General features: G+C 36.5%; 1 protein-coding gene across 3 annotated transcripts in view; it reads right to left on the minus strand.

Moving 5' to 3' along the window:
• LOC145292025 (phosphonoacetaldehyde hydrolase-like) overlaps positions 1-24,366 on the minus strand; it is a 53,453-nt gene that overhangs the window by 11,864 nt on the left and 17,223 nt on the right. The window contains exons 1-2 of one of the 3 annotated variants that reach the window (XM_080138038.1): positions 16,854-17,069; positions 4,762-5,113 (exon numbers count right to left, since the gene is read on the minus strand). In XM_080138038.1, the coding sequence (XP_079994164.1) occupies positions 4,762-5,104 (343 nt within the window). In that variant the 5' untranslated portion in view covers positions 5,105-5,113; positions 16,854-17,069. Of the gene's footprint in view, positions 1-4,761; positions 5,114-13,176; positions 15,095-16,853; positions 17,070-24,366 lie in introns of those variants that run through there. The other 2 variants (XM_080138039.1, XM_080138040.1) reach the window with 2 other exon arrangements.

Below are 24,366 nucleotides of genomic sequence, written 5' to 3' on the forward strand. Positions count from 1 at the left end.
GAACACCACTGGTCATTGCGGGTCAATCCTCAATATCTTCACTGGAACACCACCGGTCATCGCGGGTCAATCCCCAGCATCTTCATCGGAACACCACCGGTCATATATAGATCCACGCCTACTTCGCATTCCTATAAAAAATCTCAGCAAGACCGACACGGGTACAACTCCCCGTGCGTGTCAGAGACTTTATCATGTACATATGTATCGAGATCATGGGGCATTGTTATATCGCATATCTATATTTACATGAATAAACCAGAAACCAGCAGCAGCAGTTGCGTCAGCGACAATAATGGCGACGCTAAGACAAATCTGTTCGTCGATACAATGCACATGAACTCACTAAATACACACAACAATTTCAAATCCCATATTTTCATGTACACACATCAATAGAATAGCTCGCACATCACTTCAAAGAAAACCGCTAGATAAGGCTGCACATCAAAAGAAAATACAAAATACAAACATCGCAGTAAACGCAACTTGTGATGCATATAAACATGAATATCTATTCCACAAAACACTGCAACAATATAATACCGACTAGATTACATTCACAACTTTCTTAGCTTCAAATCGATATAACACATGCATACATACACCAAACAGACGATTCTCTACAACGCATTAAAATACAAAAAACAAACACAATTAAAAAGCAAAACGCAAGCTAATGATCAAAACTCTCTTTGCTTTTAGCTACGTCCGCGTCATGACTATAAAAGCGTCAGCCTTCGCGACAAACTCGAGCCCAGAGTTACAGTAAGTCAATCAGCATGGAGTAATCATCGACTCCGTCGGATTTCTTTTCCCAACATTAAAAAATCACTTTCGCGTGCATCATTCATCAACTTCTCCACATGGAAGCACCAACAGCGAGAATTAACATTTTCATTTCCTATTTCATCACATTTCCTAGTAGCGCCCGACTTTTCTCTCCTAAGTTACAAACATTAACTTTACGACAAAAAATCTTACCTGAACATTCTCACATCCTTACGAACTTTGAACACTTTAGTTTGTTTTTGCTTTCTCGTTGAGTTTGTTTTTTAAATGAACGATTGAGAAATCAATCATTTTAAAATTTAAACACATATTGTTTGTCTGGTTCCTTCTTGCCACCATACGATTATTCCTAATATATACTGCTTGGGCAGGTCCGCGCTAAGAGCCGCCTGGAGGTGTTGTTGGTAGATGATATCGCCTAGCTGCTCGATGTTGAGCTTTGGTTGGCTCTGTCTTTTTTGCATCCCCTGTCTTCCGCATTAAATGGATAGACATGATGGAGCGAATAAGACGGTGGTCGGTCCAACAGTTGTCTGTACTGGTCATTGCCTTGGTGTTCAGCACATCACAGCGGTCTTTGGTACAGACAATGACATAGTCAATGAGGTGCCTGATTTTACTTCGAAGGTGCATCCATGATGTTTTGAATGCGTTTTTTTGTCGGAAAAGTGTGTTCGTGATGATCAGGTTATGTTCTGAGCACTTTGTCAGTAGGAGTGTACCATTTGAGTTAATATTCCCAACCCCTTCTCTTCCAAGCGTTCCTCTCCAGTGCTGATGGTCTCGTCCCACTCTGGCATTGAAGTCTCCAAGTAGGATTATCTTGTCCCCCTTGGGGGCCCCGGATAAAATGGTGTCAAGGTCAGCATAAAAGGTCTCCTTTATTTCATCATGTGCATCAAGCATTTGAGCATACGCACTAATCACAGTGGCCATGAAAGAAGCACTGGGACAAGCTGTCCTCTGCCATCATGGACTCCAGTATAAGCATCCTAGGACAGAAAAAGCGGAAACATCAGGATTAGTATGATGAAAACAATACTGAAATCCAACAGCTTATAGACATCAAGAGGCAAACTTTTATCACCTGGTAGAATAACATCAATTGCAAGGTTAAAAGAGCTGCCCATGCCAAGGCTAAAGCGGCTGTCCAATCGACAGTCAGGAAGCTGAAGAACCTCTGGTGGATGAAGAAGGCTCAGGAGATCCAGCAGTTTGCTGACTCTGGGGACACCAGAGTATTCTTTGAAGCCACAAAAGTGGTATACGGCCCCAGCTACCGTTCTCTTACCCCCCTTCGGTCTAAGGATGGGCTCACGCTGCTGAAAGGAAAGGAAGAAATAACAAATAGATGGAAAGAGCACTATGAGGATCTTCTGAACAGGGACACCACTCCAGAGATGGAGGCCCTTGAAAAACTCCCTCAACAGCCCATAATTGAGAGCATGGGAGAACATCCCAGTCTGGAAGAGGTGCGGGATGGAATTAGGAAGATGAAAAACAACAAGGCAGCTGGTTCTGATGGCATCCCAGCAGAAGTCCTGAAGAAAGGCGGGCCTGATCTTCTCAGACACATCCATGCCCTGCTTCTCAAAATATGGGAACAAGAAAAAATCCCTGCACAACTTAAAGATGCCCTAGTTGTCTCCATCTTTAAGAAGGGAGACAAGGCAAACTGTGGGAACTACCGGGGCATTTCTCTCCTCTCTACCACAGGGAAAGCCCTAGCTCGGGTTTTGGCCAATAGGCTTACACCCCTTGCAGAAACCATCCTTCCCGAGTCCCAAAGTGGCTTTCGCCCAAATAGAGGCACGATGGACATGATCTTCACTGCTCGTCAACTCCAAGAAAAGTGCAGGGAGCAAAATTTACCATTATACATGGCTTTTATAGACCTTACTAAAGCCTTTGACTCGGTGAACCGTCAAGCTCTTTGGCTGGTTCTTGCAAGGTTTGGATGGCCAGAGAGGTACATTTGGGTACTGAGACTGCTACATGACTATGTCAGCTACAGTCCTCAGTAGTAGTGGAGATGAAACAGAGCCCTTCAGAGTTGACACGGGAGTGAAACAGGGATGTGTCATTGCCCCAACCCTGTTCTCCATCTTCATTACTGCTATCCTCCATCTCACGAACAAACATCTTCCCCGTGGAGTTCGGATTATGTACAGAACTGACGGGCGACTTTTTAACATCAACAGATTTAGGGCCAAAGGTTGAACGAACACCATATCCATTATGGAGCTACAGTATGCAGACGATAACGCCCTTGTAGCCCTCTCAGAAGAGGACCTACAGTGTACACTGGTTGCCTTCACGAGGACGTACAAACAGCTAGGACTAACAATCAATATAAAAAAAACTCAAATCCTCCATCAATTACCACCAAACAGTACTCCAGTCTCACCCCCAAACATCTCCATCGACAACGCTAGACTGGAAAATGTAGACCACTTCCCATACCTAGGCAGCATCCTATCATCAAAAGCCAACATAGATGATGAAATACAACACCGTCTCAGCTGTGCCAGTGGGGCTTTCTCAAGGCTAAGGAGGAGAATATTTGAGAACCGTGACCTTCTGGCAAAGACCAAAATCATGATATACAAAGTTGTCTTGCTGCCCACTCTTCTCTATGGATCGGAGACCTGGACCACATACAGGAGGCACGTAAAAACCCTGGAGACGTACCACCAAAGATGCCTCCGAAAAATCCTCAGAATCAGTTGGAAGGACCGACGCACCAACACCAGCATCCTGAGTGAGGCTGACATTGCTACTATCACCGCTACTGTTGCTCAACGCCAGCTCAGATGGACTGGTCATGTTGTCCGAATGCCGGATCTCCGCCTCCCAAAATAGATTTTCTACTCTCAGCTTGTTGAGGGAAAGCGTGCCCAGAGTGGCCAAAAGATGAGGTATAAGGACAACATCAAAGTAAATCTAAAGCGGTTTCACATGGACCTTGAGACATGGGAGGACGTGGCTGGGAGCAGGTTGGCATGGAGGAGCGCTGTCCATGAAGGTGCTGCGTTTTATAGCAGTGACCTAAATCAAGCTGCTGAGGATAAACGCAAGCACAGAAAGGACAGATTATCAACCAGACACACCCAACCCCACCCCACCACCACTACCTTTATCTGCCCAAATTGCACAAGAAAAATTGGGTCTAGGATTGGGCTCTATGCTCACCTGAGGACCCACAGAAGCCACAACGGAGGACAGTCTTACTCGGACACGAGTGACCGCCGATGATGATGATGATTCCTAATATAACATTAATCTTCATATTTATTTCATAAAGAGTTTCTAATAAATTAATATTCAGTAATATACATTTCCAATTTGTATCATAATATTAGGCATCTGATGTCACTGTAATGTTGAAGATACTACACTTTTATCTCAACTAATAGACCAAGGAACAATAAAAAAAATAATGTGTTTGTGACTAGATACGAGTATTTTTAAATGAAAAAAAAAAAAAAAACGGATTGAATTGAAAATGTATTACATTATCTTTAAATTGAGCTGAGCAGTGTAGTATTGAGTTTGTTATCATATGACCGTCTTCCCAAGAATCACCCATTCATTTTGAAAGGAATAAACGAATCTTACAACCATCTTTGGGGGAGAAGGATAATCTAGTATCTATTCTGCTGTCATGCTACTAACAAATATTATCTTCTCTTTTTATCAGAGGATCCTCCAAGGTATTACCTTCTCTTTTTTATGAGTGAATAGTGAAATATATGTTCTTTTGTCATGATACCATACTACCAGTCATTATCTCCTTTATGTCTAGAAGCTTTGTTCTAAAATTCATAATGTCGATTAATTCATTTAGGAATGAATCTTAATACAAAGAAATATATAAACATATGCATACCTAATTTTATATAAATAGAAATATAATGAAGTTATGTAAAAAAAAAAAAGGAAAGAAAAGAAGTAAAATAATGCTCGAACCTGGAAGAAGCTCACTGTATTTGGGCAGGATGTCTAATTGCATTGGTATGAAATCTTGGTACATTCTATCTATATCGGCTTGAACTGGAAACTTTCCATGAACATTTTTCCAACGCTGCTGAACACTTTCTGTTTCAATTATTTCTTTAATATGCAAATCTTTCCGAATTCCCATTGGGAGACGTGCCTCTGCCATAGAAATTGGGACTCCATATTTCTGAAAGACTTCTACAAATGCAATAGCAGGAGCAATGACATAACGGTCAGCTGTGGTTCCTGACCAATCAAAGATAAGGGCTTTGACCCCACCCACATATTGTCGCACAAACCTGTATCCATTCATGATAAATTTCTGAAAAAAAAAAAAATAGAAGGAATAACTTCTAATAATGAAATGTTTCAAATTTTAATGATATGTATAAATCATAATTTTATCAAAATTAAATTGAAAGAAATTCTGAAAGTGGCGATAAAGTATAAATATAAGAAAATCTTCTATTATATAAATTTCAACTGTCTGTGAGTTTGGGTGTGTGTTCGTATATCCACTAAAAACTTCTTTTAGTGTCACGGGACCACCATGAAATTGATATCGTTGGAAAGAACAATCTCTTGAATGAAAAATATTTAAAAATTAGCACAAAAAGATTAATTCAATATTTGCGATGGGGGTACTTATTTTTAATTCCAATGTAATTATTACGTAGTTTTAAAAGAATTCAATGTATTTTATGTAGATTTGAAAAAATATTGATTCATGTTACCAGACATGACGTCATCTCTCTTTAAAGGCGTTTGTTTTTACTTCCATTAGAAACTGATTTGAAGTGGTTCTGCACTATAACACCGAAAGAAATGCTGATTTTCAAGTAAAACAATATGGTACCTACGTGATTGTGGCGTGTCAAATAGTAATATATCCAAGATTCATGAGAAACAGGAAGTTAGAAACAAATTATGAATTAAAATATTTATCGATAAGAAGAACACAAAACAGTTGCTATGTTTCAAAAAGAAAACAATGTATTTTAGTAAAAATAGAAAACTGCCGAGTCATTTTACCGGAAATGATGTCATTTCTCTTAAACTTGTCTGGCGATTTTGTTTAGTATTAGTTAAAATGTGATAGAACAGACACTACATTTGGAGATATTAAATCTTTTATTCAGGCTAAAATTACAATGCAAGTTTAAACTGAACAAAAAACGTAGGTACAAGGCCAACTCAAAAGGGGGTCATTGGTCATTCTTGTCACTCCAGAACTAAACCAAAGTTTTTTCTTAGCTAGTATCTTCTTTCACCATAATACCGCATTCACTCTTTAATACTGGGGGACGTCCTACTTAGAGCCCAATTGTTTAAAACATGTTGCAATATTTTGGTGTTTTTAATGGGGTAGTTATTTAATTGCCGCCCACATCGGCAATATTTGGCACAAGGCCTGGAAAGTGGGAACCCCGCAGGCTCCCCTAAAGGAGGTGCACTTCTGCAATTTAAAAAATTGCCTGAGTAACCCCGTCGGCATTCCCCGGTCGGGGCGCCTCAGGCAGCAAGCAATAAACTTGCCCCAGCGGAAAGCCCGGTGGCAAGGCCTGGGAAGGTGGACCTCCTAGGTATTACCCAGGCTGTGTACCTCAGTCCAACAGGTGCTGGGCCGGTTCCTGGCTCCTCACCTGTTGGGCTGAGTGTCAAGTGACGAATCCTTGACTTGTACTACCCTGTCTCCCTGCAGCCGAAGCTGCTAGGAGACACATCTCATCACAACAGTGTTATAATGGGGTATGATCCCACACAGTCGGACGATTCTATTTATAAATGATGCTGCTAAGAACTGACAAATCAAATTAATTCACGTTCTGCAACCAACCAATCAGAAACCAGAATTGCTTCATAAATATTAAACCTTTTCTGGAGCAATTTCACATGTTCTTTTCCGTCTCGACACGGTAAGAATATTTTGTTCTGTGGAACTGTCTACTACAAACAAGTCACCTCCCAGGACTTGTGTGTAACAGCGAACCATCTGAAACTGTTCTGAAACTAAAAATGGCTTACACTTCTAGAAAACATTTTTTATTTATGTGTAAAAACAAAAAAGATAACAATAATAATGATACAATAATTCATTTGTGTTGAGGGCGGGAGGAAGAAAAAAATAAAAAAGTGGTTAGTAGGACCCTCGCAACCCCTTCTAATTGATAGACCACCAGTTCTGCTCCGGTTTGTAAAGGAACCTGAGTTCCTGCGAGACAGTCTCTAAGTGGGGATACCCTCTAGATGGGACGAAATGAAAAAAAGAAAAGTTCTTGGGTGAGGGAGAGGGTGTTAGTGATTGATTTCTTTCTCCTCAAGATGAGTGAAATTTAGAGTGAGGGGTGAAAAAGAAAAATTGCAGATAGGTGGTGGGGATCTTGGAGGATTCCTAGTTGAGAAGGGATGGCGCATTCACTCGGCAAGCTAAGAGGCTAAAAAATTGATTATACTTGACAGAACTGCGTGTTCCACACCTAGGCAGAGACCACGTATTCAAATTTGGCTCCTTTTCATACACACAGACTTGCTACATGTATCCATCTTCTGTCAAATGCTGCAGGATGCAGCCTTCTTCTATCACATCTGATCTTCACTCGTAGTTGGTGTTTAAAGAAAGCGATCAGATCCTGATCAAAAAAAGACCTCCCCCCCCTTCCGTCCACCTTGCAGATGTGACGTTCAAATCACCATTCTCACCACAGCCAGGATCGTAATGTAAGATCATTTGTCTTTCCCTGTCCCACGGCGGCCTAATGTTGTCAACGACATTGGATACGGTAATCGGGCAAGAATGCTCGGGATTGATGCAAGCCGTCACCTCACTGACATATGACCAGTACCGGCGGAGTTTGCGGCACTCAAAGAAACTTTGATCTTAGCCAAAAAACCAAGTAACCATATTATATAGTTGTTTCATCCCAAACATTATCTCCTAATTAAAAAAAATGCATTAAAAATCTTTATGATGTTCGACACTGACAATAGATGTCATATTCCAAAAATCACATGGAAAACCTGCTGATTGTAAAAATAAGGTAAATAAATCAAGTTATGGTGACTGCTTATTTTTCACAATCCAAATGACGTTATCAAATGTATGAGAGGCATTTCAAAAGCGATGCCTCCTATTTTTTTTTTTTTTCATTGTTTATGGATCTTCCTAAGTAGGTTAAGTTATCAAGTATGTGAGACATTCCGAACTTGATGCCTTAGAATTTAAGTTTTTTAATTGTTTGGGGAACTTCCTAGGTAGATGACATAATCAACTATATAACAGGCATTACAAAAGTAATTTTTATTATTGTTTCTGAAGATTCCTATGTAGATGACGTTATCAACTTCCTGAAAGGCATTCCAAAAGTAATAGCTCCTATTTTTTTCATTGTTTATGGATCTTCCTAAGAAGGTTAAGTTATCAACTGTATGAGACACATTCCAAAAGTAATGCTTCCTTTCTTTTATTGTTTGTGCATCTTTATTGATAGATGACGTGATCAACTATGTGAGAAGGATTCCAAAAATAATGCCTCCTATTCTTTCATTGTTTGTGGATCCTCCTCGGTAGATGACGTGATTAACTATATTAGAAGCATTCTAGAAGTATTGCTTCGTATTTTTTATTGTTTGTGGATCTTTAACAGTAGATGACATAAACAACTATATGAGAGACATTCCAAAAGTAATGTCTCCTAATTTTTTTGCATTGTTTATGCATCTTTCTAAGTAGGTTAAGTTATCAACCAAAAGTTATGCCTCCTATTTTTTAATTTTTTGTGGAACTTCCTAAGTAAATGATGTTATTAACTATATGAGAGGCTTTCTAAACCTCCTATTTTTTTTTTTTTGTGGAACTTTCTAGGCAAGTTAAGTTATGAACTATGTGAGAGGCATTCCAAAAATAATACCTTTTATTTTTTGTTTTGTTGATCTTCCATAAGTAGATAACGTTAATAATATGAGAGGCATTCTAAACATAAAGCCTTTACAGAATACAGACCATACTGAAATAATATTATTATTTGGAACGCCATTCTTAATATGAAGAGTAGAGGATGTTTTGTAACTATTCTGTACTTTCATTTAATAATTAAATAAAAAAAAAATCCGACTTATATAGAATACAGACTGTGTTGAAATAATAACGTAGAAAACCCATTCTTAATATGGGCAGGGAGGGTATTTTGTTTACTATTCTGTACTTTCATCTAACATTTTAATAAACAAAAACAAATGACTTATACAGAATACTGACTGTGCTAAAACAATAATTTTGCTCGAGAATTGATTCATCTTTTAAAAATGACTTAATTTTTCTTAAAATTATGGTAGCCTTGGTGGAAAGATAAATTAGTTCATATATGTTGTACAATACCTGTCGAAAGTATGTCAAAGTGTTTCATTTATGTATTTACATTACCTGTTTGAGGGTAGGTAAAATTATTTTAAATGTGTGTTGTTGATAACCCACCGTAGGGAAGGTAAAATTATTTTATGTATATGTTTTTTTTGTTTTTTTTTACACAGTGATCACCATTTATCAAGGCCCGGAAGCCACTCAGGGATAAGGGTTATTGCAAGTACATTACGTTAGTGTAGAGATTTGATGAAGTGTTTAATTAGGGGGGCGGTTCATTAGGAATTTGTTAACATTGGACTTGAAGACATCCAAGTTGTAGTCCGGAGGGAAGCAGGCAGACGGAACAGAGTTCCACAGGCGTGCAGTTCTAAGAAAGAAGCTTTGTTCATGGAATCCGCGTTTTGATTTAGGCACAGATATAGAGTGGGGGAAATTTTTCACAGTGGATTTAGCTAGACGGGTGTTTTTCGTGAAAGATTGGCGAGGGGGGACCAGGGATTGGAGTTCAGACGAGCACCTGCCATGAAAATAACGATAAAACAAGGATAGGCTCGCAACGTCTCTTCTGTGGGAGAGAGGTTGCAGGGTAGAGAAAAGGGCATCCCTCACTAAACCACGAAGTCTATTTTGTACTCTGTCAAGGCATGATAGGGTGTTTTTGGCAGCTCCTGCCCAGATATGGCAACAGTATTCCATCCTTGGACGTACTTGGCTTTTATATAGATAGAGAATTGCATCAGTAGTGAGATATCTTCTGGAGCGATAGAAGGATCCCACCATCTTTCCAGCGACCTTGGCAACAGACTTGATGTACGTGTTCCATTTCAGATCAGGAGTAAAGGTCAAACCCAGAAGCTTGTCAAAACACGGGGCCTCACCCAGACGAGAGCCATCCATCACAATTGATGCCAGCTGGGGATCAGAGTGTTGATGATGTAAGGATAGGAGTTTGGTTTTGGATGCATTAAACGTAACCAGCCACATCTTCCCCCACTGAACCACGCGCTCGAGATCAGAAGAGAGAGAATCCGAGAGAACTTTTTCATTTACAGCCTTTGATGTGTTGCCGTAGATGGTCGTGTCATCAGCATAGATGTCAACTTATGATTTAAGTATGTGTTTAGGGAGGTCATTGATGTAGATCAGGAAGAGAGTTGGGCCCAGGATTGACCCCTGAGGGACTCCAGCATTTATATTGCAGGCCTCCGATTTTTGTCCATCTACTACTACTCTTATGAACCTATCGGAGAGAAATGATTTAATGATTGAGAAAACATTTCCAGTTATACCGTAGCTGGAAATCTTGTGAAGTAGACCCTTATGCCATACCTTGTCGAAGGCCTTTGATATGTCAAGAGCAATTGCCCTAGAAAGGAAGCCTTTGTCAAGAGATTCACTAATCCTGTGGGATATAACCGTCAGCACATCTGCGGTAGATCTTGCAGAGCGGAAACCATATTGTGTGTCACTAAGAAGGTTATTCCTGCTGAGGTCGTTGACTATTTCTCTATTTAATATGGATTCCAGCAACTTACTCATAACACACAGGAGACATTGGTCTGTACTGAGAGGGAAAGGACTTATCACCTGAATTCTTAAATACAGGGCAAACTGATGAGGTCTTCCAGGGGGTCGGAAAGCACTTCTCCTTAAGGCAGCGCTTAAATAGTTTCGTAAGTATGGGAGCAAGTTCTGGTTGAAGCTTTTTTAACACTATAATTGGGATGCCATCAGGGCCAGTTGCTTTACTGGAATCTAGGTTTTTTATTAGCTTGGCGACCTCATGCACGGATATTTGTATGTTACCTAGCTTGTTCTGTGTTATAGGAGGAAATATGGGGAGTTGATGGCCTTCGTCGCATAGGGTAGAATTAGCTGCAAAGTTCTTTGCAAATAGTTTGGCCTTGTCTGACGCTGACGAGATGACCTCTGGTCCATTGATAATGGTTGGGATAGAACGCACACTTCTGTTCAGGATCCTGTTTGCTATTTGCCAAAACTGGTGGGATCCAAGCCGCTGATCAGCTACTTTGGATTTAACAGACTGGGCATATAGCTCTCTTGCATTTTTTATTACTCTTTTACAGTGGTTGCTGGCAGACCTGAAAGCAGCTTTAGTCTCAGTGCATCTATTACGTTGGTAGCTATGGAAAAAGTGATTTCTGTGCGCGATAGCAGCAGCACATTCTGGGGAGAACCATGGCTGGCTGTTAGGTTTTTGTTGGAATTTTTTAGATGGTATGAATTGGTCTATGCCTACAATTAACCATTCGGTCAGATCTGATACTATAGAGGACACTTCCTTTTTAAACATGGAGTGCAGAGGTAAATCAGATATGAATGTACGGAAGCTATCCCAGTCAGCCATAGAGTATCGGTATACAGTACGGTGGAGGGGTACGTCTGGGGGCTTCTTACATTTCGTTTTTATCTTAACTGATACGACGGAGTGGTCGGAGGATCCTAGAGGAGAATGAACGGAACATGAACATAGCTCAGGGGAAGTTGAGAGAAAAAGGTCTAAGAGGCTTGCATATTGATCGGGTGTATCGGGCACACGGGTGGGTTCGCGAACAATCTGAGTGAGGTCATAAGCAATGGCAAAATCATGACAAAACCTCCCCTCATCATCTGTCTTATTTGAATGGGTCAGCCATTCCACGTTATGGATTTGAAGTCACCACAGATGTGGATGTTAGCCGAGGGATGTGAAGACAGTATGTGGTCTATTTTCTCAGATATGCTCTTAAACATAGTAACTCCGCTGTTGTGGGGCCTATAGAGGGCAAATATAAATGCAGTGGTGTTAACAAGTGCAACCCTGAAGCACATATAGAGTAAATTAGGATCTTCTCTAGAGATATCCCTGCCACACGGGAAGCCATCCTTAATGTAGACACATATTCCATGCTCATGGCGATCTTGGGTGTCAGATTTAGCTGTTAAATTGGAGTATCCGTTAATTATGAACTCATCTAGGGAAGTGGTCGGCCCTATTCCGTTGTGTAATATTCGACCTAGGGTAGGTAAAAAATTATTTTGTTCGAGATAGCAAATGATACATAGACATAAAAATTCCTCTATCCTTAGAATAACAGATATGTTTAAAATCAACTTCATTTTTCTCATTGTTTTATATGGTCCCGAGCAACGCCGGATAGCCCTGCTAGTATATAATAAATAAAAAAAACTGGTTCATAAAAAAAAAAAAAAAAAAAAAAAAATGAGGCAAGCATTAAAAACAGGTGTTTGGGCATTCTGATTTCAAATATAGTATCCCTTTTCACTCATCACCTCGATTTTTTATATACATTTATTTTGAAAATTTTGTAAATTTGTTGTAAATGTTGGCTTTACTTCAGTATAAATGTTGGTTTTGGCATGTACATTGTCAGTTCGTTTGTGTCCCAAAGTGTCAGTAGAAGCATTCATATTTATTAAAAGGAGCCACCACATGGTGAAAAATAAATGTGAGGTTAACTTGAACCCAAATTTGGTGAGGACACTTTACTGAAAATTATAATTAAATTAATTAACCACAGTAGGAATTTATGTCCTTAGTCTGCAGTGAGTATTTATAATTTTAAATCTGGAAATTGCTTCTTTTTTTTTTTTATTAAAGAAAAATTTTAAATTAACTAAATATCATATTTATAATTAAAGTTATTTCAAAATGGGACAATAAACACCTTATAAGTATGATCCTATTTTTTTTATTAGCGGCAATTTCTAAAAGAAGTAATTATCTTATTTTGCAACATTAGGCAAAATTACAACTAAATCACGATCTTACAATTTTAAGCCATATCGACATTAATCAAAATCACAAGTCTGCAATTTAAAAGGCAAATCTAAAGTAATTTACATAATTTTACTATTTAAAATAAAACTCGAAATAAGTAAAGTCATAATTCTGCAATTTAAATCATAATTTTGCAATTTAAACTATGTGAAAATTTTATTCTCACATAGTTTAGAACTCTGGCAGAGTGAAAAATAGACACAACATCAAAAAGCGCACTTACATGGTTGATTAAGACAGATCGTTCATCTTCTCGATTGCAAAGTTATGTTGCATCATTTTGCTGCTCATCCGAGACATGTAGTTAAGATTTCATAAGAAGATTATCATTAATCCATGGCTTTAGGTTTATTTAAACAATGTTCCAATAAAAAAAAGGTAGATACTTTCGTCGAAGAGGTAAAACCAAAATCAACATTCTTTGCTGATTAGAAACACGATATTACGCCAAGAAAAGAACATCTAACTTAGTATGTTAAGTTGTCATGTTAAGGTACAATGAGAATGTTGGGTACCCAATCCCTTAAATTAATAAGAATATTAAAAATGAGTCCATCATGCATGAAAGATTTGCTTGGACTAAAGTTTTCAGTTTAAACATGCCCTCGCTTGAAAACTAATCAAAACAATGTGTTAAACTAATCAACCAATGAAGTGATATGATTCAAGTCATGTAATTTTTCACAAGTTTTTCAGGATGTTCACATGTAATATCGCCTAAAAAGTAGAATAATCTCAGGGGGAAGATTATTCAGCAAAGGGTATTAATCTATAAATGTATCAGAAAACATTTTTCTTGTTACAGTCTTTTTTTTTTTAAGCTAACGTATAATCAGTGTAGCAGCAATAGGCAATACAAAACCCCAATTAACCGAAACAAAATTGCTCCAATCCAAATATACCTTTTTCTCACCTCAACCATTCTGCTAACAAGAAACATAATAATTAACTGTTCAAACTAGACACGAAGACAACATCTTTCATACTTCTGTAATTTTTTATAAATATAAATATCGCCCCCCCACCTCTCTATTTTTTAAACCTCTTTTTCCCCCCAATTTTTAATGGAATATTATCAAATTGACACTAGTCAACTAGATAATCAAAAAAAAAAAAAAAAAAAAAAAAGGAAAGGCAATATTTAAATATTTGTAGTGGGTGCTCAGTTTCTAATGCAACGTTATAGTAAATCGATCACCCATATTAGAACCACTTCACGTTTTTAGGCAAAAATTTCGCGCATTTAGTCTTTTTTAAGCAGTTTAGCCTATTTTTTTTTTTTTTTTTTTTTTGCTTTTTCTTATTATTTTATATACATATTCATGGTTATCTTTAAGTTTCGTCACCCGACATTTATAAAGGTTTTACCTGGAAGATTTTTTTTTTATTTTTCGAAGTTTTTTCAACTAAAGACTTACCATTAAAAAGTTGATTTTTAGGGGTATTCGGGTCTGTATTATTCCATACTTCACTGGTCGCCATGTTTTTTCGCGCGCGCATTCAATTTTTGCGCACATTAGTTGCCCCTAGATTGTAAATGTGTTATATAAAAAAACTCCGTCCATGCAAAACCTTTGTAAATGTCGAATAAGGACACTTGAAGATAACCGTAAATATGTATATAAAATAATCGAGAAAGCAAAATTCTAAAATAGGCGAAACTGCGTAAAAAAAAGGCAAAATTCGCGAAATTTTGCCTAAAAACGTTGAGTTTGAGTGGTTCTAAAATGGATGATCGATTTACGTTGCATTAGAAACTCTTACAAATATTTAAATATTGACCTTTTCGTTTATTTATTTATTTTAATAATCTGGAAGACTAATGTCAATTCGATAATAATCTGCTGAAAAAAATTTCTAAAGAAAAAACAAAAGCAAAAAAAAAAAAAAAAACTAGGGGGCAAGCTCTTTCAGGTCCGCCTTAATATTTTGTTCTTTAGTCATATTTTTAACTTTTTCATTCAAACTAGACATTTTTTCTTAATTCTTCCAAACATTACATCCTAACTGTTAACGTGGGTCCGTTCGTGACCTGCGTTCATCATCTTTATTTACTTTAAGTCAGAGGCCACGTTACGCAAGTCACACAGTTTAATCTTTTCTTAAGATTCAGCTATTTAAAAAAAAAAAAAAAAAAAAGATAGAAAGAAAATATGAATAAACTACTTCATGATATTTTGAAATTTGAAAGGGATTTGGAAGCATTTAAATTGTCAAGTAGAAAGCATTTAAACAGACTTTAAAATCAAATAGATTCTCATGTATTAAAAGATTACGGGTACTCCATGCACCTATTGATCCGTGCTGAAATAATAACTTTATTATCTAAAAAGCTATTCTTAACATGGGGAGGGGAGGGTGTTTTGCACCTATTCTGTACTTTAACCTTACAAAAACCTTGAAAAAAAAAAAAAACAAACAAACAAAAAAAAAACATATAAAACTTTAATTACACTTGGAAATACGATTTAAAAAATAGCGCGGATCAAAGCAGTGTCAGAAATTTCGTGAAAATAGTGAATAATTCCACCCCATCTTTCCAAGCTTATAACTCCTCGAAAAATGTAATTCAAGCCCTAATTTTTTTTTCAATTAAAGGAGTAAGGACCAAGGTTTTATTTAAAAAAAAAACAAAACAAAACAATGTGTTTTTTTTTTTTTTTTAAAAAAGGTTTTAAACTTCGGACTTTACGGGTAAATTTCTAAAAAACTGATTTTTTTTTGTTTTAAATTTGAATATATTATTTATTGACCTTTTCTCTTCAATTTGTGATATATAAAACTATTAAACATAAATTAATTATTTACTTTTTAATAGACATTTCAAAATGAGAGGCGTAAATTATTCGACCCCCTATCTTTCTAAGCTTATAACTCCTCGAAAAATGTAATTCAAGCCCTAATTTTTTTTTTCAATTAAAGGAGCAAGGACCAAGGTTTCATTAAAAAAAAAAAAAAAGACAAAAAGAAAAAATGTGTTCTTATAAAATAAGGTTTTAAACTTCGGACTTTACAGGTAAATTTCTAAAAAACTGATTTTTTTTTTGTTTTAAATTTGAATATATTATTTATTGACCTTTTCTCTTCAATTTGTGATATATAAAACTATTAAACATAAATTAATTATTTACTTTTTAAGAGAAAGTTGAAAATGGGGGGGGGGCGTGAAAATGGGGGGGCGTGAATTTAAAAAAAACGTTTGTCTAAAATATTATATTCGGTTTATTGGAAAGAACATAAAATTTCACATTGACCCTGAAAATATCGTAAAAATAGAATCAATAGAAAAATTTTGATAGATTTTTAAAATTTAAAAATATTGAGTTTAAAAATTGAAAAATATTGAGTTCGGAAAATTCATTACTGTTTTAAAAAAAAAAAAAATATTTTTATTACTTTTAAAACAACTGTAATAGTTTATTTTGGAAGTATAATCCATAAAGAAAATAAATAACCCACTTTTAACAGAGAAATTACGAGATTTTTATATTGTATTCGCAGTTTCGTGTTAGGGGTGTCAAAAATTCCTACAAAAATTCTGATGAACCAAAGTTTGGAATCCAATAGTTTTATGAATAGAGATTAAAACCAACTTACCTTAACAACAATTAGTTAAAGTTTCATAACAATTTGATTCAATTAATAATGTAATGACCTAACGCTATAATAATAATAATAATTAAATAGAGTCTATTTAATTATTATTATAGCGTTAGGTCAATAGACCTATTAAAATCCCGTAAAAAATAAGTAAATAAATAAATAATAATAATAATTATTATTATTAATATTATTTATTTTTAGTTAAAAGAAAGAGGAAGGAGAGCAAAACTGAAAGTAAAAAGACTCCCGAACAACGTCGAGTAAATAAAACTAGATAAAAGAAATTTCAAAACTCACCGAAATCTTAATTTACTCAACAAAAAACTCTAATGTCCAGCACAACGTACACAATGAATATAAACTGCTTCGTCTCCAAATATATATACATTAAAAAAAAAATAAATAAATAAAATAAAAAATGGCACTTTGTTTTTATAACGTGGTGGACAGGAGGCACCTATTTGTTGACTCGAAACATGTGCGTTCTTTCATGCAGAGTCAGGTTGACCTTTTTCTCAACTGGCCTGGGAGAGGGGTGGGAGCTTAATGGACTCAACCAAAACTGTCATTATCTGCTTCTCCACGACAGTCTCTTGATATACAAACACATATCAGATGACAACAAACATTTCATTTTAATAACAACAATATTGAGAAGATGTATACAAAAATTAAATATTTAATACCCTCTCTCTCTCTCTCTGCACTTTTTGTATATGTCCCCCCTTGGCCCATTCTGATACAGGGATCTGGCTTGTCGAGAGCCCGATATATGGAGTAGAATAAAAGCTCTGATTGACCAGACCATAGAAGGTCATTTTCCTGAGAATTATATCCTCCTTTTTTTCTTTCTTTTTTTTTTTTGTTGTTGTTGAAGGGGGGGGTATTTTGTCGGAGTACGGTATGGTTATATATATATATATATATATATATATATATATATATATATATATATATATATATGAGGTGGCGAATGGGGGAAAGCACTTTGAATTGAGGTTTGTGAAGAAAAACACTGAAAAATAAATAAGATTGTTCTGGATGCTGAAAAGCAATGAAGCAAGCATGTTTAACAAAAATAAAATATTAGTGAGGTCCAAAATAGTGCAGAGTGTTCCTATTTACAATGCCTCCCCACGGGGCAGAGTTAGACACCAGGGTCGTTTTTTATCGTGGAGAAAAGGAACAAAAATAAAAATTGTCTCAGTCGTGAAAGATTTCTCCTCCACTGACAGAGAACAAGAAATTGAAATGCAGCATCTGAAGAACAGATACTACACTTTCATCTTGAGTGCAGTGTTATAAACGTGTATAAAAGAGATTGGCAGATGAGGGTTTGTACATGTATATAAAACAAATATTTCATATAGAGTAGCTTTTATGCTTTTAGCGGCAACGTGTTTAGAATTTTCCCAAACATTGTGCATTATTATTATAAGGTTAATGGGGAAACAGTTGGATTTGCATACACAGACATTTATTCTCACAAACGTAAAAAGGTAAATATAAAACATGTTCGTTAGTCGTTCATAGGTGTAGAACCACATGTATAATTACTTAAGAGAGAATACGTTATAGCCTAGCACAATAAAAAGGCACATGTTGACATAGTCTTCAATAGAGAAAATGGGCACGTTCAGTAGACAATCAAATGCCACTTGCTTTGTATTATTTGGCTTATTTGGACTACTATTCTCATCTTGGATGTTATTCTCACTATTCTGGACGATGTAACTGCAAGATGCAATAAGTCCAACGTAAACAAGTTCTTGATGAGCCGTTCCCTTTAAGCAATCCAATTTACCAAATTTACACTTCTAACGATTACTATGATATTGTCCTTTTGACCACTGTACACCCTTTAACTCTTATCCTCGAGTGGTCTTTGGGCCTTGATAAGTGGTGATTCCTTTGTAAAAAAAAAATAAAATAAAATAAGTGTAGGATTCTGGAGGTTGAAGGTTCAATTTTCAGAATAAAATTGTGAATTGTTTAAGACTTCAATCCTATCATGGAATAAGAGCTGTGGATTAAATAAAAAGTTCCTTTCAAAATTCTGTACAGATTTTTGAGTTTGGCAGAAATATTACTAAGTTTGACAAAATGTTTACCCCAATGGTTCACTTCTAATTGTGCAGCTACTATTGCTGAAAGGTAACATGCATTCCACAGATTTATCCGACATAAGTCCAGTACAAATAGGCAAAAAAATATAGAAGCTAGAAATATTTGTAAGAGTGAAATACTGCAGCTAAGAGAAGGCATTCTGATGTCGCCAGAAAATGCATTGAGTCGCAGAAATTAAGAACTCACGATTTCTGGAAAATTTATAACAGTTTAGTAAATAATTAGCAATCAACAATTCCCCTACTATCCATCAACCTTGAGGTTGTTTGCCCGACAGTTTGCCTTCCATTCTACTTTAGAACCAACAAACCACCCCTCCCAAATTTCTCTTTACAGACAGAAGCTACACTTGATGAGCTGAAAATCACCTCTTCCCACGTTAGTGATGTCACAAGCCACGCGTGCATGGTCCCTCTCTTGTGCTGCATGTAAGATGACGCCAAAAAAAATAGAGAAGAAATGATGAATGTGAGAATTGTGAAGGGCCAACGTTGCCTTCACATTTTTGCCAAGTTTCAGAAAAATCTAATGGATGGGGCAAAAATTATGGGGTAAAAAGTGTCATTTTTTGGCAATTTTTGGGGCATTTGTGACCCCTTTTGAACTCCTGGGAATGCCAAATCCCAATGAAAATGGACAAACGATGAAATTTCATGCCTTAAAACATGTATATTTGAATTCAGCACCATGAAAAACTACTATATAGGTATATATATCAAGTTTTTGGGTAATATGAAAAGGAGCTCCAAAAAGGCATGTTTTTTTAACCCTAAAAGTCCCAGACGGATGCGGACCAGAACTTTTCTAGGGTCACACATACTGAATTTATATTAAGAACGATAGCCTCCACATTTTGGCCAAGCTTCAGGAAAATCTAATGGATGGATCAAATGCTATGGGGCAAAATGTGTCATTGTTGGCCATTTTGGGGCATCTTTGACCTCTTTTGAGCCTCTGGGGATGCTGAAGTGTAAATGGATAACGGTGCAGTTTCAGGACTTAACACATGTATATTTGAGTTGATCACCGTGAAAAAACACTATATAGTTAGGCATATTAAGTTTTTGTTGAGAAATATGAAAAAAGAGCCACAAAAAGGGGCGTTTCTAGCACTGAAAGTCCCCGGAGAAGCGAACCAGAATTTTGCCAGAGTCACCCATACTGGATTTATATATATATATATATTTTTTTTTTTTTTTACATAAGCATCACCACTTATCAAGGCCAAGAGGCCACTCAAGGATAAGGGTTAAAGCATGTACAGTAGACATTGGGCAATATAGTAATCATTAGTAATGAAAATTTGGTAAATTTGATAACTTATATAGAACGGCTCATCAAGAACTTATTTACGTTAGACTTGAACACAACCATATTGTAGTCAGCCGGAAAGCAGGAAAACGAAAGACAATTCCACAGGCGTGCAGTTCTAAGAAAGAAGCTTTGTTCATGGAATCTACGTTTAGGTTTAGGCACAGATAAAGAGTGGGGGGAATTATTGATAGTGTTTACAGCTAGACGAGTGTTTCTTGTGAAAGTTTGGCGAGGGGGGACCATAGATTGAAGCTCAGTTGAACACTTTCCATGAAAATAACGATACATCAGAGACAAACTCGCAACATCTCTTCTGTGAGATAGAAGTTGCAAGGAAGAGAAAAGGACATCTCCTACGAGGCTACGAAGTCTATTTTGAACTCTATCAAGGCAGGACAAGTCATTTCTAGCAGCTCCTTCCCAGATGTGGCAACAATATTCCATTCTTGGACGTACCTGGCTCTTATATAGATAGAGAATAACAATTAAGAACAATGGGCTTCCAAAAAATCTAATGGATGGATCAAAAGTTATGGGGCAAAATGTGTCATTTTTGGCCATTTTGGAGCATTTTTGACCTCTTTTGAGCCCCTGGGGGTGCAACGGGAATTTTTGTAAAATAATTTTTTTACTGTGCACATCTATTTAATGAAATACAATTTGTGGTAAAATTTCAGGAAAAACTAATGGACGGTTATCTGGCAATAGTCCGGGCTAACGGATGCATGGACGCACAGAAGCACAGAAGCAGGGACGCCACTGAAAACATAGGTCCCTCTCCAATAAATCGGGGAACCAATAAAAAACCTAGACACCTTAAAAGCTGTGGGTCTGATCTCATCCCTGCTATACTATTAAAAAAATGCTCCACTGAGATTACTCCAGTTCTCTCCAAACTTTTCATTCTTACTGAATCTTGCCTTCCTGACTGCTGGGAAATTGCTTCTGTTGTACGAGTTTTAAGAATTCTTGCAAAAAGACTGACTCACATCATTACCACCCCATGAGATTCCTCCCTCTCTTAGCCAAAATCTTTGAGTCCTTAATCAATCAAGCACTATCCACCACTTCATAGATAATAAACTTCTTTCCAACTGACAGTATGGATTTAGACAAGTCCATTCTACTGCAGATATTCTAACTGTAATCTCCAAACATATATATCATTTACTGTATAAGACAGGGGAGGTTAAGGCAGTAACCCTAGATATATCTAAAGCCTTTGACAGGGTTTGGCATGGTGATCTCATGAAAATTAAATCATAAAGTATTATTGGATGAATACTTAACATAATCAAATCGTTTTTAGATAAGAGAAAATTCAGATTGTTCTTAATAGTCGGACGTCAAATTAACGTAATAAAAATGCAGGTGTAGCATAAGAGTCGATCCTTGGACCTTTATTATTTTTAATATTCATAAACAAACTCCATGATAAAATTGTCACTGAGATAGGTATAATTGCTGATGACATCAGACTCGAGGTGAAAACGAATGAACACATATCTAAGGAAATGGCTAAAACTCTAGTAGAAGACCTCCATGTGTAGTGGAATTGGGCCATAAATTGATGGTAACATTCAATGCTGCCATGACTAAGTTTCTTTCCTTTAATAATTACAAAAAACCTTCTCAACCACTGATTTCCATAGTTAATGATACACTACCTGAAAGCATGTTGTTCAAAATTTATGGCTTAACATTCACAGGCAACATGAATTCGAACAAATACATTGAGGCTGCTGTGAAGAAGGTGAGCTCTTTCTACCGTGCTAAAAGGTTAAAAACACCTGTGAGTATCCTGCATCTCTACAAGACCACTATTCGCCCATGCATAGAGTATTATTTCCAAATCTGGACTCGTGCATCTGCCACTGGTCCCTTGCTCATAGAAAGGGTTCAAAAAAGAGTTGCCAACCTAATAGGTTCTGCACTAACAACCGAATTATTGCATCTCTGTGCCTGTTTTACAAGCATTTTAATAGAATGTGCTCTAACAAATTCAAAGTACTTGCATCCCTTCAACATAAATACTAATGATGAGACGATTCCAAAGTTCTTTTCAGTTTCGATACAATTACAAATTCTATTTTAAATTCCCAATCCCGAATCTGATTCTGATTCTTTAAAAATTTTGAAACATTTAATTAGAGTTTTGATGCTTTCTAAAAATATTCAAATGACTGTAAACACCTGTATATTGTCTGCATATATTTTGCAAAACATCAAAAATACACTTGGGAGGGAACGTATATTACTAGAGCAGATCTTTCTAAATATTTTTCTCAAATGTTTTCCTTGTAATTGAAAATTGTGAAATAAGATTTGTTTTTCTTTTAAAACAAACCCCATTTGTGTTATATTGCATATGCAAAACGATAATAACAGTACCAAAAAAAAATACAGAATTAGCAGGAGCAGCGATAGTGACATAAACCATGACGTTTTTTCTGTCCAGGTTATCAGTACAATTCACAATTCATTTTAGTAAGAAAAGTACTAGAAGGGACTATCGAGCTTAAAAACAATCAAGTCCAAAGTGTGAACATCACAGTTAAGGGGTCTCCCAGGACGTGTATTTTCAAGAGATACTGTGGGAGTATAATTTTTATTCATATATATCCACAAAATTATGAGTATTAATCCGAAATGAACAATTGGACATACCCTCTAAAAAGATAACTCTTTACTGTGAGTCAAGACACAGAAACTAACACAATCTGAGATAAAAACTACTCCTACCACCCAAGGCTCCTGTGTCTTAAACTATGCCCATACATGAAGTATAAATACTGATAGCAGCAGTGTTTGTCCAGGCCTCAGTGATCACAGTTGTCATCATCAATAACTCTGCAACAATCAGCAGCAGCACGATCACCGCCATCAACATCTTCTCAACAATCAAGCAGTAAGGCCGCTGCCGTCATCACTAGCAACTAACAATATGATCAACAGCTCCAGAAGTTCTGCTATCTACATTAAATCAGCTACCTCTCTCAACTTCGGTGGACAGTGACATATTCTGACATTTAACTGAAGACAATACCAACCTTACTAACCCATCCAAAATATGTTTTAATTTAAACTTTTTCATCTGTCCTTCTTGCTTCCATATGCTCATTTATAATAACTCATACCACGGTTGAGATACAACAACTGGTATCATTGGAATATCACATTTGCATTTGTTCATCATTAATGCTATTTAAAATTTTCATAAACGATTAAAAAGAATCATAATTTGGTATGCAAAACAGAAAAATTAAGTGTAGGAGCAAAATAGTTTACAAAGGCCGTTTCCATGTCAAGAATGAGTTTCTACACAATAACGTTACTATTTAGAAAACCGCAGGAAAACTTTATCTGTTAACTATTCTCTATTTTCCTTCTATGAAAAAATGTTAATATTTTTTCTCACGATTATAAAGATTTGGTCAGTTATTGAATTGATCTGCACTACTGTACAAAGAAAAACAAGATGATGATGATGATGATGATGTGGACCCGATCTCATCCTGACTGCTATTAAAAAAAAATCCTCTGAGGTTGCTCCAGTCCTCTCCAAGCTTTACAACAAATGCCTTAATGAATCTTGCTTTCCTGACTGCTGAAAAACTGCTTCTGTGGTACTAGTTTACAAAAATTCTGGCGAAAGAACTGGCCTATTAAATTATTGCCCCATTATCGCTAACCTCCGGCTTTTCGCCAAAATATTTCAGTTCATAATTAACCAAGTTCTAATACATCACCTTACAGCTGATAAACTTCTGACTGACCAACAATATGAATTTAGGTAAGCCCATTCTACAGCAGATATCCTAATTATAATCTCTGAACGAATATACCATACACTGGACAAAGCAGGGGAGGGTAGAGTTGCAACCCTAGATATATCTAAGGCTTTTGACAGGGTATGGCATGATGATCTTCTCAGAAAAAATCAGATTATACGGTATCACTGGATGAATACTTAACATAATTAAATCCTTCTTAAATAAGAGAAGAATCCAGGTTGTCCTCAATGGGCGTACATCTAAACAATATGATATAAATGCGGGTGTACCTCAGGGGTCTATCCTTGAACCTTTATAATTTCTAATATTCCTAATATTCATAAATGACCTCCCTGATAAAATTGTCTCTGAGATGGGTATTAGCTAATGAAACCAACCTGATAGGTCCTGAACTGTCATCTAAGCTTCAACCTCTGTCCCATCGACGAAATGTTGCATCCCTCTGCCTGTTCTACATGTATTTTAATGGTGGATGCTCTGACGAGCTACAAGCCCTTGTACTCCCTCAAAATAAATATCCCTGACAAATCTGACAAGCAGCAAAATCCCACCCCTACCCACTGTAGAGATTCCTA

The sequence above is a fragment of the Euprymna scolopes genome, chromosome 13, assembly GCF_053919585.1.
Source record: "Euprymna scolopes isolate OS-2025 chromosome 13, ASM5391958v1, whole genome shotgun sequence".
Classification (NCBI taxonomy): domain Eukaryota; kingdom Metazoa; phylum Mollusca; class Cephalopoda; order Sepiida; family Sepiolidae; genus Euprymna; species Euprymna scolopes.